Here is an 18,469-nt window from a genome sequence, read left to right as displayed (position 1 = left end):
GCATCTCCGAGCGGCCTGCACGTTCTGTGCGTGCCTTGTCATCACGCATCGGGCAGGTTTGCAAACACGATTCATTTCCTCTCGCAGTGTCAGAGCCGAGGAGCCGAGGTGAGGCGAGAAGAAGAGGAGGGAAATAAAGCTGGAAGGATTTCAGTTTAAACATGAGAGCCGGGACATAGGTTGGAAACAGGTTATGTTGTTATGTTCCTGTGACGTCTGGTGGGAGGCAGTGAGGTAAACGTCCGCACACACTAACACACGGGATGCCCGCGTGACTGCAGGGAGGAACGAGGCGGAGTAGGAGGAGGGGGGTGATTGTGGTGGTGGGGGGGGTCTAGGTGCGTGTGTACCACCGCAAAAAAAAAAAAAAAAAAAAAAAAAAAACCCGAGGTGGAGTTGTCAAGAGATCGAAGCCTGCGGGGGAACGATTCATCCCGGAGAGGCAGCTATTTTTGGTGCAGTTTGAAAATCGATGGGGGATATTTATTTCCTGTTCAAGTCGAGGTGATCTCTCTCGGATGTGATGCCGGAGCTTTGCTTCTCCACACCGTGTCTTCTCGTCGCTGACAGGATGAGGTCCTAGCACAGGGATTGCAGGAGGGTGGGAGAGCACATGATCGGATTTTTTCTTTTCTTCTTTTCATCCTGAGTGGACACACGGAGTGGCCCGGCTCCTGTCATCGCCGCTGGGGGGTGAAAACAGCGAGCGATCAGCTGTTTTTCTGTGGGACGCTTCAGAATTTGCGGCCTGCTCGGGTCTCCAGTTACCGCAATGCCACTGGCGAGAGGAGGGGAGAAGTGGAAGGCAGAAGATGGAGAACGGACGGAGCAGCAAAAAAGCAAATGAGTGAAATAATAATGTGAAGAGTGCAAAAAAAAGAAGAAAGAAAGAAGCCCAGTTGTATGTGATTGTGATATAATCAGAGAGAGACTGAGTAGGAGGACGATAAAGTGTGTGCAGTGGATATAGGCTGTGGGCTGTAATGTTCTGTGAGCTGCATGAGGTGAAAGAGACACTGGATTGACTCGAGCAACCTTAGCATCACGGCTGAAACGTCAAATGAGGTGAGTAAAGTGGCTGCGAGTGTGTAGCGGCTGCTCCTTTCTCAACTTTCTGCTGACAGAGTTCTTGGACTCAGTGACTGGACTGTAGTGCACACACCATGGGGCATTGCGCAGCACCTATGGCACCTGCCAGTGGAGAGCTTGGTGCATAATCGTGACAGAGTGGAGCCCTGAAGCCAGCATTTATGTCTCTCCTTCTACTCGACTGAACTTTGTCTTACGAAACCTGAAGCGTGAAGCGTGTAACCCTCTCTCGTCCTCCTCCACCCACGGATGAGCCGGTCATGCCTTCGCCATCAGACTCCAGCAGCGTGGCCTCGGCCTCGGGGTCTCGAGGGTGGTCGGACAGCCGTAGGGGCATGTCGGGTCGGGGGCCCGGTGGCGCACGGCTGCTCCTCTACCTGGGACTGTGCCACCTGGGCCTAGGGGCCATGGTCCTGGCCTTCTCCTTCACCAGCATGGCCTTCACCTCCTCAGCCCGAGTGAGACAGTCCTGTCCGTTCTGGGCTGGTTTCTTTGTAAGTGTCAATCTGACAACAACATGCAGCATTAACATGAAACAATAGATTCATAACTGTGTTATCTTACATGTGCTGTCTGTTTCCAGGTGGTGGCCTCAGGAATAGTTGGAATAATCTCATGGAGGAGACCGTTGACACTGGTGGTATGTACCTCTCTATCTGATAACATGAGCATTCAAGTCTTGTAGAGCAAAGAGTCCCAGGGTCCAGGGTCACTCCGTTCCAACCAGGTTGTGGTGACTTGACTAACTGTATTTGACAGTTTATTACAGTTTATCCATCATTACAGCTCAATAAGAAATGAAATGAAAAAGTTCGAAAACGATCGTCTCCAGCAGATGGAGTTTTCTCAGCTGTCATGAGAACATAGATTCAAATATTTTTAAACTTTTCATCCACCTCTGCTTAAAGCTGTGGTTCAGAGTTTATATGAGCTAAAAAACAGAAGGTGTCAAAGGAGATTTCTTGTTGAATGTAAAAAGTGTAGCAAATGTCGACACATAAGTTGATGCTCCCGCAAACTTTACCTGTAGGTAACATTCTGGGCACAAGCCTTTCTTCAGACACGTGACTAAAACTTTATCTGTACCTGGGAGGTAAAATAAAAAAATTTGGGAGCATCAGCTAGTGTCCGGACAATTCTCATCTTCTTGTTTTAGCAGCTTCTATCCATCAGCTAGAATTGATCAAGTTTGGATGTACATAACCTACAGTGCATGTGGGGGTTGGCCTTTTAGCTGGTTAATGATTCCATTAAGGGGAAAAGCAGCAAATTTACACTCTATTTCCACCTTGAGCCTTTTGTGACACGTTTTAACATCCTGCTCCACACAAATCTTGTCTCTGTGCTCCTCCACAGGTGTCACTGTTCATGCTGCTGTCTGCAGTGTGTGTGATCCTCAGCCTGGCCGGCTCCATGCTCTCCTGTCAGAACGCACAGATGGTCAAGTCGATGCTCACCTGCCAGGTACACAACATTATGCAAGTGTTGAAAATACCCTTCCAACCAGATGCACAGGGAACGTGCCAGGAATATTGTAGTGTGCAGCTCGGTACCTCACATCAACCCTGCCTGTGTGTGTGTGTGTGTGTGTGTGTGTGTGTGTGTGTGTGTGTGTGTGTGTGTGTGTGTGTGTGTGAATGTGTGTAGGTGGAGAATGGTCTGTGTGTGTGTTGTGCGCCCACTCAGTCCTGCTCCATCACAGAGGAGGAGACCCTGGTGCTGTACCTGAACGCTGACTGCCACTCAGTCCGGCATCGCCTGAAGGTGGGTAGGATGTGCCTGTGAACCCAAATGATCGTATTGCATAAGTAAAACATTGAATAAGATTCAGTGATTCCTCTGATGCATATCTGTCCACAGGACCTCTTGTTCAGTGCTTGCGGTCTCAGCATTCTCTCCACCATCATCTGCACCTTGTCCACTGTGACCTGCAGTATTCACATATTCTCCCTGGACCTCGTGCACCTGGTGAGAAAAAACACAGCACATTCTACGTTCAGCACGCTGGCTTTTGTTTAACAATGAACAGCACTCTGCAATTCATCTATAGTGTTCCCCTAAGTCTTAATGTTTCACCGTTAACAAATGTTACAGCCTATAATTAATCTATTTGTTGTGTTGTGCTGTGTTTCCCACTCTGCCCGCCCAGCTGGCTCCTCATCGCTCTCGTTCAGTCAACCCAGAATGCACCACTCCTCAGGACGCCTTCCTGACCAACATCATGGACTTTGAGGAGTTTGTCCCACCCATCCCTCCGCCTCCCTACTATCCTCCTGAGTACACCTGCAGCTCTGAGACAGACGCTCAGAGGTAACAAAAGCAGAACAGGCACTTTCGGTGGTTGACATCAATATGCTGGATAACCAAAGTTGGTAATATCTATAATTTTTGAATGAACCTCTAGCATCACCTATAATGGCTCCATGGAGAGCCCTGTACCCCTGTACCCCACTGATTGCCCCCCTCCATATGAAGCTGTGATGGGACAGAGAGCCGCCAGCCAGGTGAACATATTAGAATCTGTGATTTGTGTGTATACATGTGTGTGATGACCCGGCTGACCCTTCTCTGTTGTGACTGTCCAGGCAACAATGTTCGACCCTCAGGGTACTGAGCTGTCTGGAGAGAGAGGAACTTCTACTGCTTTCAGTGGAGAAGGTGAATTGGAATTCCTAACAGTGGTTTTGCCTTTTGGGACTTTAAGATAGTAAACAGTCCAGCAAATATTACTGTATCACTTGATAAGAGTGAGATGCTTAATATAAGGGGGTATGTCAAGTTTAGTTAAATAAATTATGAAAACTCTGCATGAACAAGGACTTTACCCATGACACAGTTGTGTACATTTCAGATAACATTTTTCCGCATAGATTCTGGCCTTGATAATAAAAACTTTTATTTAAAAAAACGTATTTTTATTAGTCTCCATGGACAGTGGATCTCTGCTGATGTCGGAGATTGTGGACATCCCTGATGATTCGTCTCCATCAGAGGACTCATATTTGATGGATGTCGGGCCAAGGCACCAGGGGGAGAGAGGAAACAGGTCCGCTGGTGGTGAGGTGGGAGACGGGGGAGACGCAGGGGAGTATATCAGCTTCCGTGGTCCTCCATCTCAAACAGCGGAGAGTCCTCTGGCAGGAGGACCGAGAGCGAGACGCTTCCTCCGAGGAGAGAGGTCCAACTCCTGCTCCTCTCCCAGCACAGCCTCCCCCACATACAGGTGAGGACATGGTGTAAAAGACCTAATGTGTTTACTCATCATTGTACAACTTTATTGGGATAAGATTTAAAAGCTCAAATCCAAAATCAACCAGATAGCTTTTGAATTCTCCTTTGTCGACCTCCAGGTCTCCAGTTTTGCGGCGCCAGGCCATGCTGGCCAGCAGCTGTTCCCAACTGGAAGCAATAGGGGGCTCTGTCTCTCAACAGCAATCCTCCAACCCAGAGATTCGACTTCAGCTGCCACAGGGAGCTGCTGCCACCTCCTCTCTTCCCCTCACTTCATCCTCCTCAGCCGCCAGCGAGCAGGCCGGAGGTCAGGGTCAGGGGCAGCTCCTCCCACGTCAACCTTTGTACCTTCGGCGAAGGGCGGGGAAGAGTGAGAAGGATGGAGAGAGTGTGAGAAGGGATAGTGAACGGCTGCCGCACCTGGTGAGGTCACACAGTGAGCCCGGGCTGGGCTCCTCCACTGACACAGGTGAGTCAGGCACAAGCATGAAAACATCTGTTACTTTGGTTTTACAGTTTCCACAACCTGTCCTTTTATCCCTTCCTTTCTAGTTGACTTTGGCACTGGAGGAAGCAAAGTCTCTATAGATACGGGTAAGAGCTTCAACATCTGATGTTCAGAGGTCTTATTAGTCAAAAATGCATAAAATCTGCGTTTTAAATCTGAATATTTGTACATGCAAGTGCCTCTTTTATTTCCTCTCCACATTTACTACAGCACTAAAGAGGGAAAAGCCCAAATGAAAACACGTCTGAGCTGTTCTGATGATCTATATCTCAGCAGCTAAAGACCGTCATTTATCAAACACTATTAGACCAGATGTGCAAATCTGTGATTTATGAAACTCCTCCGCAGCATCTAAATGAACATTGATGTCATTACAGATTGATAAATTAGATTCTAACATTATTTTTATATGACACGCTCTGATTTATTCATGTTTGTCGTCACTTGTCTTACCAAAAGGAAGTATTATACAGTAAAACCTTTATACACCATTTGACAGGGACATAGTTAAAGAAAAGAAATCAATCGGTTTTGAGTTGCCTACATTTAGTAGCCAAGATTTTTGTACTTTGTGTCGCAGTGAATGTTACATTGTAACAATTAAAAACAGGATAACTCTCTTATTCTTATTACTGTGTCATTCAGTATAGTTTTACAATGACCAATATGCAGCATTCTTACAGTTACAGTATGCCAGACAGGAAAATGGTGAATACTGTCAGTGAAATTAGCTGTGCCATTGTGTTTCCTTTTTTTCTCTGGTTTTTATTTACTTATGAAGTTAGTGTTTGTATTTTACCTTTTTCTTTTGGGGTTATTTATCATGTATTGGGTTTTTTGATAAAACCCGACCAATATGTTTTTTGGCCCGTTTATAATGGCCGGCATGAGCCTTTCACAGGAATACCAATATGTTCTATATCACACAACTTTAGAGCAGAAATATTTCTCTCTTTCCTGTTTCTTCTGACTCCAAAGGTCCGTCCTCGGAGGCGTGTCTGCTGCCGCCCACTTCTTTTCCTCCTGCTGCAGCTTTGCCCTTGAAAAGCAGCGTAAAATCTGCAACCACAGGGGTGCAGGTCCCCGCCAAACCTCCACCCACATCCCCACTGCGTTTACCTAAAGACTGCCACCGTTCCCTCGGAGACCTTAAGGCAAGTCTTTAAGGATAGGCTGTTAACGGAATTTGACAGTTCCCACATACGTCTTAGCAAAAGCTGGATTATAGTTTGTCTAATTCAAGCTTCCCCACCACTGATCTTCTTTCTTTTCCTTCAGGTGACACGAGTTCTAGTGGCTCGTTTCCTGCAACGCTCAAAACGGAACCTAGCTCCCTCCTCTGAGCATGCTGGGAGCACAGGGCAGGGGCCTAAGAGGCGGGGTGGAGCCGAGGGAGTGGCCAACAACCATCTATCCCTAGAACAAGTATAGCAATTTATACTACTCCTACATCTTCAAACATCATAATCAAGCTGTCCAACATGTGTCTAAAGCTTTGCTTGATAAAATCCTCTTCAGATGTTGCGGAGCCCTTGGAGCACCAGCCGAGGACAACCCAACCACCAGGCTCACCATCCCCCTCCACACCGCGGACACCACCACTCCCACAGTGACAGTCGACACAACCGGCACTACAGCGGCCGGGTGCCAGAGGGGATCCACCTGCGCAGCTGTGGAGATTTGAGCTCCTCGTCCTCAGCGTCACTACATCGATTGCTGACGCCTTATCCGCCGCATGGGTCATCGGGAGCTCTCTACTCTGAGTCTGCGCTGTGAGGAAGGGAGAAGGTTCAAGGAGGGATCGAGGAGGAAAACAGAAGGCGTAGAAAACTGAAGGGTTGTAAGGAGAGAAGGCAAATTGAAGAAGTCCTTTTTCTTCCTGTCACTTCCGATTCCCTGAAGTCATCTGTGCAAATGGCCTTATTTAGTGGTGCTCTTCAATCCCCTCAGAGCAGCAACACAGAGCTGACACGTTCTTCTTCACTGTTTAACATCAATGAAACTGTTATTTGATGCTTGTTTTTAGCTACTGTGGTCAGAACAATCCCATTAATGGCTGAGACCAACCAACAAGGAGCATCTTCACTTCCTCCCTCTCAATAGTCATCTGGAAAAAGGTTTTCCTCAACACTGGAGCTCAAACTCAACATTAATGCTACCGCAACCACCCGCTCACATGTACATTAAGTCTATAACTGCGTCAATATGCGACATGCGTCCAGCACTTTTGTACATTGCTGTATATCCACAGGATCGCTCAGGTGACGTGGTCATGAAAAACTTATTTGGTCTTCCATTGACTTCCATTGATAAAAAAAAATGCATCTCAATAAGCATAGAGTTAGTAAAGTAGAAAGTAAGCTAATCGGATGAGGACAGATGCTCTCACATAAAGACTTTCCCCCCCCCCCCCCATCTTTTCCACACGTTCACAGCTCCACATTGGCCTTCAAACGAAAGGCGACCAGCATTTCTAACAATGACAGCTCTGCACGCCACAGACACACTTCGGCCTTTGACATGTCTTTTTTCTGTGGGTGGCCCCTGGACACGTTGGTTTGATTTGCATATGTGCATGTTCTGCTCCAGCCTCCAGAATACAGCAGGAACCCTGTGCATTAGATCCTGACCGTCTGTGTAACTACGTAACAAGTCCTCAGAATGTCTTTATCTGCATGTTTAGAAAATCTTTAATTCCTTTTTTTTTTCCTCCTCTTGCACCCAACCCCTGTGATATTAGCCATTTGAAATGTGTTTGAGTTAATAGATAGCTGAAGGGAAAGAGTCCAAGATGTGCTCCCAACATGCCGCTGCATCCTAATTTGATTTTGATTGGGGTTGAAAAGGTTTCAGTTGCACAGGCATATCTATGAAACGGGCTCCAGCGGCCTGATCCCGGGAGATGAAGAGGTGTAAACTGCACTGTGGCTCTGATGAACTGATGAGTCTCTTGCAATAAATGTACAGACATTATTTGTTATGAGGTGGGGCTTCACGCTGTGTGTCGTCTCGGTTCCCTTTGGACTTGCAAAAGGGTTGTGAGTGGGCTTTGAGGAGAAAAGGCCTTGGGCCGCAGACACACCAGTGACTGTAAACGCACGATGAGTCGGGACACTCTGGATAATGGATTTTTGAAGTGTATCCGTATATGTGTGTCAGATTGGTCAGAAAGTCTTTTGTGGTTTGTTCACTAAGTGATGAAATTGACTCCATATCAGTAAAGGCACATTTTTGAGGCACTCACATGTATGTAACGTTTTTTTTTTAAATTACACACATACACAGACACACTCATGCCCCCCTCTTATTAAAGCACCAAGCTGTGTTTCTACCTCCTGTCTTGCATTTAAAAAATATATATTTATTTGAAGAAATGTATAATATGTATGGCAGGCTTGACGGGGTATAGCCTTGAAACCTGAATTATAAATGTATCTAAGTATTCCAGATTTTAAATGAGAAAACTTTCAATGCAAGTTATGTATTTCAGCATATGAAATAAATAATAGACATCAAATAAAAATACCCATGTTGATGTCACAGACTACATTGTAAGGTGAGTTATTTCTCTTGCTCTATCTTTTTCCTTTTTTTCTTTTCTCCTCTGCACCAGTCAAAGTTTTGATCACCAGGATCGAGGCCAACCACTCCACACCAAACCCCGCCTCTTGACAAATCCTATAGGTCGGTCATCATGAGAGCCCATCCTGGTTCGATGCCACCAGCCAATGAAAACGCTCAATGTCAAATGGAGCCTTTCGTGTCCACGCCCAGATGCGCCACTCGCAAAGGCTTTCGGGAAACTTAGTCCTGCTGCTTGGTATTAAAGCGAACCGCAGGTGGAGCGTAAACTACAACCTCCACATCCTGGATATAAGAGGCGATCCCAGACTCCGGTGAAACATTCAGGCGAAGAATCAGAGAAGCTGTTTCACTGAAATGCCCGGACACAAGGACCAGGTCGTTATGGTGAGAAAAGTCGTGTTTATAAATAATATCTCGATCCGTTGTGCGACACCTGGCTTAGCTAAGTGGATGCAGAGGAATCATGGAGTGACGTCAGAGTATTTGGAGAATTAAATATAAATCTATGCTTATTTTTTTCTGACTGAATATTTACGTTGTTATGGTTTTTTATTCTGCTACTTGTGCAGATTTGTATTTTGTGGTTTTATTTGTATTTTGAAAACTGGACAAACAGGTATTAAAAGCACAGCTACTTTAATGGATACACATGCAACAGGTATGTGTGAGTGCTGTAACATACAGGAAACAAATGCATGTGTGGATTTATTATCCTCAGTATCATCAGGAAAAGACAATAATATCATAAGCTGGCATAGAATTAATCTTAAATCAGAAAAGTATAGGCTAAGCGCAATCGGCACCGATAAGTTGTTTGCCTACCGCCAAAAAACATCAGGTGAAGAAGATGCAACTAAAGAAATCAGAAGTTAACTTTTGGCTGAAGTTTTCAAGCACAATCAAATCAGAGGTTACTAAGAAATGGCAGGAGGGATTGCACATGGAAACTTAATGTAGACAGTATGATAGAAACCAAAAGGAAGTAGGAGAATTGAGAGAAACTAATACATAAAAATAAATAAAAAGAGTTTGTTTCGAGGATGAGATTTGGACACAGGTTTTTAAAGTATACTAAAAATAATGGGCATGAAATAAAAGTGAACATGCATCAGGTATATGTGAGAACTGTTACAGGAAACCACAGAACACATTATTATTTATTGTCTTCAATATCGACAGGAAAGACAATCATTCAGTAGCAGATTAGAAAAGATCACATCACATTGGCACTGGAAGAGAGATTAATACTTGATACTTTAACTGAACTCTGGGCATATTATGACGTTGCAAGGGAAACTGGTACAACAGAAATAATTTAAGGAGTTTTGTTTATAGCCAATCTGCCAGTCTTCTGAGTCCCACTCCAGTCCTGTAGATGGCGGTGATGCACCAAAACGTTGATTGCCAACCACCAAAGAAAACAAGAGAAGAATCATTTTTTGTGTTTGTGTTTATTAATTCTATCCCATTATTAAAGCACCGGGAACAACATTTTGCCAAATAATGACGTTTTCATAGGAAACTGGTACAATAGAGAGAATTTGAGGAGTTTTCTTTCTCTGTATTTGCCTGCCAGTCCAGTAGGGGGAGGCAGTGATTCGTAAGCTGGCCTTTAACCCCAGAAGAAGAAGAAGAAGTGCACCTGATGCTAGCAGGGTTTTTTGAACATGGAGCTAACAACATTAGCCTGGCAGGTGTCCTACTGCGAATCAGCCGGTGTCTGACATGATTCATAAAGCTTTGTTAGCGTGGGCAGACATCTGACCGGAAGCAACGTGGTTCGGGATGAGACGTCTGCTCGGCCTGCTCGTGAAACTTCCCGGGAAGTGGCGGACGGTGGCTCCGCTGAAGTTTAAAAACACGTGTCCTCTTGTGCTGTGCTCCTCGTCCCTGCAGGCGGACAGCACCTCCAACGGGACCATGAACGGGACCCACAGCAAGAGGCCGCTGCTGTCGGATCCGCAGCTGTTCGAGGCGCAGTTCGATGAGCTGCTGACGGAGATGACGGAGCGGGACTTCACCGACCCGGTGCTGGCTGATGCTCTGCGCAGGATGAGAGAGGTATGTGTGTGTGTCACTGTCAGGGAACCGAAGACTTGTTTGAGAAACCTTAAAGAGTCAGAAGGCAATGAATTGATAATTCCTTAAATCCCCTGAGTGATTGCGAGTACGGTGGCCGAGAGAGATCAACGCACTGCAAATGAGGAAAACCCATGCAAATAGAAAAAACACGTTCAAATGAAGAAAACAACTTCATCATTTTGACGACACATGAAAAACCTGGCTGTAGTTTAATGCTTTGTGAAGTTCCATCTCCACTGACTTCGATAATATCCCAAAGCATTGAGCTACAGCCAGGTTCATCACTTATTTGGGTCCCCTGGAATCATGTACGTTGGCGTTTTTGCAATTTGCTGATGCAGATGATTTCCAGACATAAAATACGATTTATAAACAATTCTCAATATCATTTATTAGGCACCGTAGTTCCAAAAGCTGAAATACTAGTTTGATAAAAAATACAACCATGCAAATAATATTATAAGTGAGTTTAAGAGTTTACATTTATTGGTAAGGTAAGCGTGCAAGTGCTTCATTTATAGTTTGTGTGCCACTTTTCCTTGCTGGTAGGTTTTGGTGTACAATGCCCCTGGAGGCAAGAGGAACCGCGGCCTGTCTGTGATTGGCTCGCTCAGGGAGCTTCTCCCGGCCTCTAAGCTCACCCAGGACACCGTGCAGCGGGCTCTGGTTGTTGGCTGGTGCATTGAGTTGGTAAGTAGATGTTCACTGTCGCCACACATGCACGTTCCACATGCCTCATCCTGCTGAAGACAATACAAACAATTATCAAATAATTCTATTTGTCTACCTGTAATACAACTGTTTAGATGTGAGCCTCATCGGTTGACATTTTGCTTCAGTTGTGGTGTTTATGACTTGGTAACTGATGAAGTGTTACAACTGTGCCTCTGTTGTTTGCAGCTTCAGGCATTTTTCCTCATGTCAGATGATATCATGGATTCATCTGTGACTAGGAGAGGGCAACCCTGCTGGTACAAGAAGGTGAGACTAAAATGGCTTTTTTTTGTAATGTGATTGTCAACTATTTATCACTATTACTGCCCAGTTTCTAAAGTTGATTCTGCTGTTTGTTATTAAGGATGGAATAGGTATGGATGCCATCAATGATGCGTTTCTCATGGAAGGATTGATCTACAGGCTGCTTCGCAGACACTGCAGGGATCAGTCGTACTATGTCCACCTGCTGGAGCTATTTACTGAGGTATTACACGTCCCGACTGAGTACACAGACACACACACACACACACACACGACTAGCACAGGACACTGATTGCATCTCTTTGTATTTCAGACATCTTTTCAGACAGAGCTTGGCCAGACATTGGACCTCATTACAGCACCCCCTGGTCAGATAGACTTCAACAGATTCACCATGGAGAGGTAATTGAGGGAAATCTAAAAAATAAATTTGCAAAGGAGAATGTTGTTTTACCAAACCAGTTGAAATTAAGATTTATCTCCTTGTCTTTTCAGGTACAAAGCTATTGTAAAATATAAGACTGCTTTCTACTCTTTTTACCTCCCAGTGGCCGCTGCGATGTACATGGTGAGTTTGTTAATATCACAGAATCAACCCTGTGATGGGAATGACATTGAAAGCTGACACAATATATGTAGAAAAAGTAACAGAGTAATGTTATACTCCTACTCATTACTTTTTTATTATATATTTTGTAGGCAGGAATCACCAGCGATGAGGAGCACAATAATGCCAAATACATCCTACTTGAGATGGGAGAATTTTTCCAAATACAGGTAACGACTTTTACACATCATCCTGCTTTTGCGTCATGTATTGGCAAACATGCTGGACAGTATGCAAAGGTAATAACCACCCAGTGTGCGTCATTTGCAGGATGACTACCTGGACTGTTTTGGTGACCCTGCTGTTACAGGAAAGATTGGTACAGACATTCAGGATAACAAGTGCAGCTGGCTGGTTGTGACGGCCCTGGAAATCATGACAGCTGAACAGAGAGCGGAGCTGGAGGTGAGACATAACAATCTTGTCTGTTTAAACACATAGAAAATTGTGTGACCCAACTACAATCAGATTAAATGGAAGAAATGTGGTTTATACTTGATGTATACAGTTTGTTTGCAGTGTAGAAGAGGACAGAGATATGTTAGTATTCAGTCACTTTCCCAGGTATTCAAACAATACCAAAACGAAATCCCCTCAAATCCCTGCAGCAACAGAAGGTTTGTTATTAATTGTAATTATTTATGTCTGAGAAGAATCAAACTGTTTCTCGAGTCCCAGCTTCTGGTGTGTTTTATCTCTGGAATCCTCTGTGTTTGTGGTCACTAACCTCTGGGAGAGAACAGAACTAGTTTGTATAACAATATCTGATTTCCTCTTCATCCCCTTCACAGACATGTTACGCACGCCACGATGAAGCCTGCATAGAGAAGGTCAAAGCGCTGTACAACACCCTGCAAATGCCAACACTGTACCACAAATACGAAACTGAGAGCTACCAGCGGCTTCAGAAGCTCATCGCTCGTCACGCTCAGAACCTCCCCCACCCCATCTTCCTCAACTTTGCCGACAAAATCTACAAGAGAGACAAGTGAGGAGGAATGCTGCTCTTCTGAGGTGTTTTATCTCCTCTCCCTCTACAGAGGTTTTACCAGGGACAGACCTCCAACTCGTACAACACGACCCAATCTAACACGCTATATTTTCTAAGTCTTGCACTTTCATGAACTTTTCAGACATTTGTAGATATTTGGATGTAAATGTCATCAAACAGCCATTTTTTTTCCTGTACTATTTATTGAACCTAGTGCATAATGTACAGTGTAGTCATTGATAATGCATGTGTATGACATTAGATCTATCCTGACTACTGAGGACAGCGGGCCATGCTGTTAATTCCATATATTTTTAATAAATATGACATATACATACAGTATTTTTCTCACTTTTTGATCCTTTGTTTGTGTGTGTGTGTGCTCTGTCTGCAGAGCTGATATTTATTGAGTTGATTAAACAAAACAAATAGAATGGAACCCTGTGGAGCTCAGACCTCCGAAAACAGTCCCCTCAATTCAATTCAGCTGCACACCACAACACACCCATTCATATCAGTCCCCAAATATGTCAGATTATTTTTCACCAAGATCCATGAATTATTCCCTGGGTAATCAGTGAAAATGTAAATAAATGATCAATTTCACAATATGAAAAAAAGTTTACAATGTCCTGGTTCCATATTAAAATGTAATGTTCCTCCCTGAACCCTACTGAACTGTTTTGTGGTTGTCCATAGAGTAGTTTTTGCGTAATCTTGCTTAAAAATTTACAAACAAACGCACAGGAGCATTAACAACCTCTTTGGCCGAGCATAATATCTTCAACTATTTTGATAATTGTGTTATAATTTGAGCCATTATTATGCCTCGATGCTGGCAACAGCCAGTGGCCGTCAGTCCATCCGTCCTATTCTCGTGAACATTACCTCTCAAAAACGCCTATAGGGAGTTTCTTCCAATTTGGTACAAACATTAACTTGGACTCAAGGATCAACTCATTCAAATTTGTTGGTCAAAGCTCAATGTTATGGTGGGTTCAAAAGGCACATTATATTCCTTTTTTTTTAAAACACTTACTTGGACTCAAGGGTTAAGTCACTTCACTTGGGTACCTAAGGGTCGTAGGTCACGGTGACCTCATTAAATATTTTTTTTATTTTTCTTAAATATGGTATCCGAAGATCAGTTTGAGGAAATGTCTTCAAATTTGATACAAACATTCACTTGGACTGAAACATTAATTGATTTTGGTGATTGAAGGTCAAGGTCACTTGGACTTGCGTGTTTTTAATATGATATATCAGGAATTCCCAAAGGTAATTAAATTATATCTGTCGCAAATATTCACTTGGACGTATGGATGACCTGATTAGAATGTGGTGGTCAAATGTAAAATGTTAAGATCACTGTGACCCCACGTATCTCAGGAATGCATCAAGAGATTTTTTTCACATTTGTCCATCTTAAATTGAACTCGATGATTAACTGATTAGATTATCTCAATAAATGTATCTTATCTTATCTCAAAGGTCGAGGTGATCTTATATGAATCTGGAAAAGTAGTTCGAAATATTTAAACAGAAACTGCACAAAAAATGCCAGACATTAAGTTTATAATCTATAAGAGTAAATGAACTGTCTTCTAGTTACACATTACAAGCAATATAATATGAAGTCACTATCACGGTCTGAGGTTTGTTGCAATTGGCTTTTTTTTTTTTTTTTCACAGTGTAATAGACTTTACAATAAATCAATTGCATTCGGAGACATATTAATCAGGGATGACTTTAGGTGAGGTTTGTATATTAGTTAATTTCCTTGCAGACGCATGAACACGTGATTGAACAGCAGATATGTTGACTGAAGGGAAATGACAGGAAATTAGTCTCTCACTGCTCTTAACACTTGGGCTGAAAACTTAATTCCTTGAGGGGGGATAAGCAGAAAATCACTCGGTACAAATTGGATGTGGCGATAAGGAGAGGGAGGGGTGTGGTTTGGTCTGGAGGGTGAGGGAGGAGGAGGGGGCGGGAGGGGGGTGGGGTGGTGGAGGGAGGTAGTGGGATGCTCGCGAGATCGCGGATGCTGAGGCTGCGAACGTCGGAGGGGCTCGCGCACTGTCCGGGATGTGAGAGAGCGACGAGATGGAGACCAGCATCCGTCTTTACCCGCATCCGATGGTGAGTCCACAGCCATTTTATCATCATCCCTGTACCATTTATTTAATCACGTTTTCAAATGAGGCTGCACGACTGAGCAAAAATCCTCCCGTTCACACTCGCACTCACACACACACACACCAGCACACACGAGCACATAGACACACACATACACACACAGGCTGCGTCGATCCAGATACACGCAATTCCGCTCCTAACACTAATTATGGTTCATAACAGTCGTTCTGCTGAAACGTCAAGTGTATCATCAATCTTAACGTGAATATGAGTTTCATGTGTAAGATCTGAGATCTGGCTGAATAAGGGTGGATGGGCCTGTATATCAGGGCGATGCGGTTGGTGGTACCCCCTCCACCCTCCTCCTCCCTCCTCCCCCATCCTCCCTGTCTCCATCAGCTCTGTGGGATCAATAAATGCAGAGGTAACGTCAGGATGGGTTCGATTACATGACGCCTTGCTGCTTTTTCCCTTTTCGTTTCAAGGCTTTCTCTTCTATAATGGTCATTCCGAGGAAAGGCCTGGTGTAAGAGGGGCACTTGGGTGATTCATGTTCCTCAGTGATGTGAAGGGCACTGTGGAGGGAGGAATATGTGAGCAGTATAGCCTTCGGTGGATGGTCTGTGAATACAAGGCAGACTCGGTATTGTTCAGTGCTGCTGCCTGATTATTTCATGCCCCAGTTAAACATTGTAGGAACACGGTGGTATTTCTGACTGATGTCTCCCAGCCATGGTTGTCCTGCTTGTAAAGATGGACCGGCACAGATGGAGACAGCTTGACTGCTGTAAACTCATGAATATCAGAGCTCAGTGGAGCCGGGCAGACAGATGAAGACGTTGAGTGACAAGTTCGGCTAAAAAATTGGCTGACAATTGTCATATTATCGACGGGGGGACATTTCATGTGATAGGCCTCTGTGTGTGGGAGGCCGTTGGCTTTTGAATAAAGAGATAACGCCTGAATACCAAGCATTTAAAGATTTTAAATTCTGAATGCTAGAACACATGCAATGTTTTGTAAGCCGCTTCCTACTGCATGACTGTAATGCTAGTGTCCTGCAACAGAACGTTATTCAAGGGCTGCAGCTTGTTTTCATTCTTCATCGATCTTCCCAGAATCCAAGGTGACATCATGGAATGGATTGTTTTATCTGATCAACAGTCAAAATCCCACAGAAATTCAATTTACAACCACAAAAGACTGACAACAATTCCTGTTCGAGAAGCTGGAACCAGCCAATATTTCATTTTTCATTTGGCTTGTTTATAAACATTTTTGGCTGCCTAGTCAGAGTACAAGCAGACAACAAGAGAATTAAAAGAATACATATCACATATTACACAATAATCACAGTTTCTTTAAAATGAAGAGATTCATGAAGACATATTTCAGTGTATAATCCAATATTTGGTACTGTTCATTTGATTTTATCATCAAAACAATTGATATTTCCTTTTCTGTAAATTGATTAAACGATTGATCATATCACGTCTCATTATTTGCAGTGATACTTGAAAATATGTTTGAGACAGTGTGAGTGTTCATGTCCCTGCTGTGTCCCAAAAGAACCTCGACTTTGATAATTATTAAGCAAGAAGCCCAAAGCGATCGGGTCTGAACGAATGATCCAGATGAGCGATGTAACTTCAAAGATTTGGCCCAAATGTAAACGTGCAAAAGAAAATGGTGTTTGAAGAGCAGCTTTCGCTTGTGGTCTTATTCACTGTGTGTCTCCTTTGATGTTACAGGATCTTGGGAGTGAAGCCAAGATGTGACCGTCACGGAGCGACATTGTTTGGATCTCCCGAGCCTTTCCAACACCCGTTTCTATAGCAACAGAAAGAGCACCAAGAGTACCCAAAAAAGTCCCATTCCCAAAATGCAGTCCGCTCAGCCCGCAAAGCTGCGGCGCTTTGACGCCAGCAGACGGACAAATAACTTAGCTGGACCAAAGTCTCAAGTCCCTGGTTTTCCGAGGGAGGATAAAAACATGAACACTATCTCTGCGTCCTCCCCACGCCGGGTTACTAGGACCCCCGCTGCACCCACCAGGACCAGGGTAGGAGTGCAGCCTCGAGCTCCAGTGAACCCCTCCAGGTTTGGGGCTCAAAAACAGGTTCCCACCATCCCAAAATCGATTAAACCCAAACCCAAACCCAAGACCACTCGAGCATCTGCAGCAGCCAAGATTGCACCCAAAGCTGCTGCTCCTCCTCCTGCGATTCCAGCTGTTCTCCCTCTTGACCCAAATTGCAACGAGCCGAGCCTCCCGTGTCTGTGCTGCGATGGTCGCTCCCCGCAGGACAACAACAGCATGTTCAACCACAACCACAACAACAACAACACCATCTCTATGAGGCAGCAGCTACAGCTTCCTCCTCCTCCTGCCCCTGTGCTTCAGAGGCAGGATGGGAAAGGGGCCAAGGAGAAACCTCAGCCTCCATCACAGGCACAGGCCCAGCTGGAGTCAGCTTCCCGCCCTGCTGCGAGTCTGGAAAACGAAGACAAGGATGGCGATGGAAGTGCTGATCTGGACAACAAGAAAAATGTAAAGGTAGAGGAAGAAGATGACGAGGAAGAGAGTAGTGGGGATATCGATATTGATGATGATGAAGAGGATGCTGACAATGATGACGACGACGATGACGATGATGACACTCTGGTCCCCTCGTGCTGTGACTGTCCGCCCTCCCTCCTGGAGTTCTCACTCTCCTCCTCTACCTCCTCATCCTCCACTTCCATCAGCTCCTGCTCTGATCTGGAGTCTGACTGTGCTGATCAATCTGCGTCCATCTGCTCTTCCCACGACCAAGAAGATCTTTCTGTCGCTTTGTCCCCCAAAGACCACTCTCTTCCACTGGGCCTTGAATCTAAGCCTCCCGCACGCCCACCTCCATCGCTCCCTCTTGGCCGCAATCCTTTCACTGTAAGGTCACGTTCCCCGATGTCCCCGTGCTCCCCAGATGAAGGCTACCCCTCTGCCCTGGACTCCCCATCCCCTGATTATTTAGGAGTCAAAGGTGATACTGAGATCGCTAAACTAGGTTTGCTTGACTTTCTAGAATCAGTAGGGGAGTTTGGGAAGATGGAGCGCTTCAGCCAGGTGATCCAAGTGGCCCGCTGGGATCTGGAAGGGGAACAGCAGTGGGATGTTCTGAGGGATCGGTTAGATCACCTTGATCGCTTGGAGAAAGTTAACAGGGAGGTAAAGCTGGCCTACATCGCCAGACTCCATGATAAGGGATTCGATCTAGG

The 18,469-nt window shown here is 44.8% G+C and overlaps 2 protein-coding genes across 5 annotated transcripts; both read left to right on the top strand.

Moving 5' to 3' along the window:
• Positions 1 to 1,349: 1,349 nt before the first annotated feature.
• Positions 1,350 to 6,604, top strand: fam189b (family with sequence similarity 189 member B). The gene is made up of 14 exons (XM_053431821.1): positions 1,350 to 1,583; positions 1,673 to 1,729; positions 2,446 to 2,553; positions 2,737 to 2,853; positions 2,950 to 3,057; positions 3,239 to 3,399; positions 3,494 to 3,593; positions 3,675 to 3,747; positions 4,012 to 4,312; positions 4,440 to 4,789; positions 4,873 to 4,914; positions 5,807 to 5,982; positions 6,107 to 6,253; positions 6,347 to 6,604. Exons 1-14 carry the CDS (start codon positions 1,350 to 1,352, stop codon positions 6,602 to 6,604), a joined length of 2,232 nt encoding a protein of 743 aa, XP_053287796.1.
• Positions 6,605 to 8,656: 2,052 nt separating this feature from the next.
• fdps (farnesyl diphosphate synthase (farnesyl pyrophosphate synthetase, dimethylallyltranstransferase, geranyltranstransferase)) lies at positions 8,657 to 13,410 on the top strand. 4 transcript variants are annotated; one of them, XM_053432479.1, is made up of 10 exons: positions 8,657 to 8,797; positions 9,990 to 10,474; positions 11,045 to 11,185; positions 11,396 to 11,476; positions 11,574 to 11,696; positions 11,787 to 11,875; positions 11,969 to 12,041; positions 12,173 to 12,250; positions 12,351 to 12,485; positions 12,872 to 13,410. In XM_053432479.1, exons 2-10 carry the CDS (start codon positions 10,199 to 10,201, stop codon positions 13,070 to 13,072), a joined length of 1,197 nt encoding a protein of 398 aa, XP_053288454.1. In that variant the 5' UTR covers positions 8,657 to 8,797; positions 9,990 to 10,198; the 3' UTR covers positions 13,073 to 13,410. The 4 variants fall into 4 exon arrangements, with proteins under 4 accessions (XP_053288454.1, XP_053288457.1, XP_053288456.1 ...); XM_053432482.1 differs by having other exon boundaries at positions 8,661 to 8,797; positions 10,310 to 10,474; XM_053432481.1 differs by having other exon boundaries at positions 8,664 to 8,797; positions 9,995 to 10,474.
• The last annotated feature ends 5,059 nt before the right edge of the window (positions 13,411 to 18,469 follow it).

This window comes from Pleuronectes platessa, chromosome 10 (genome assembly GCF_947347685.1).
Source record: "Pleuronectes platessa chromosome 10, fPlePla1.1, whole genome shotgun sequence".
NCBI lineage: Eukaryota > Metazoa > Chordata > Actinopteri > Pleuronectiformes > Pleuronectidae > Pleuronectes > Pleuronectes platessa.
This window is presented reverse-complemented; position numbering and strand designations above follow the sequence as displayed.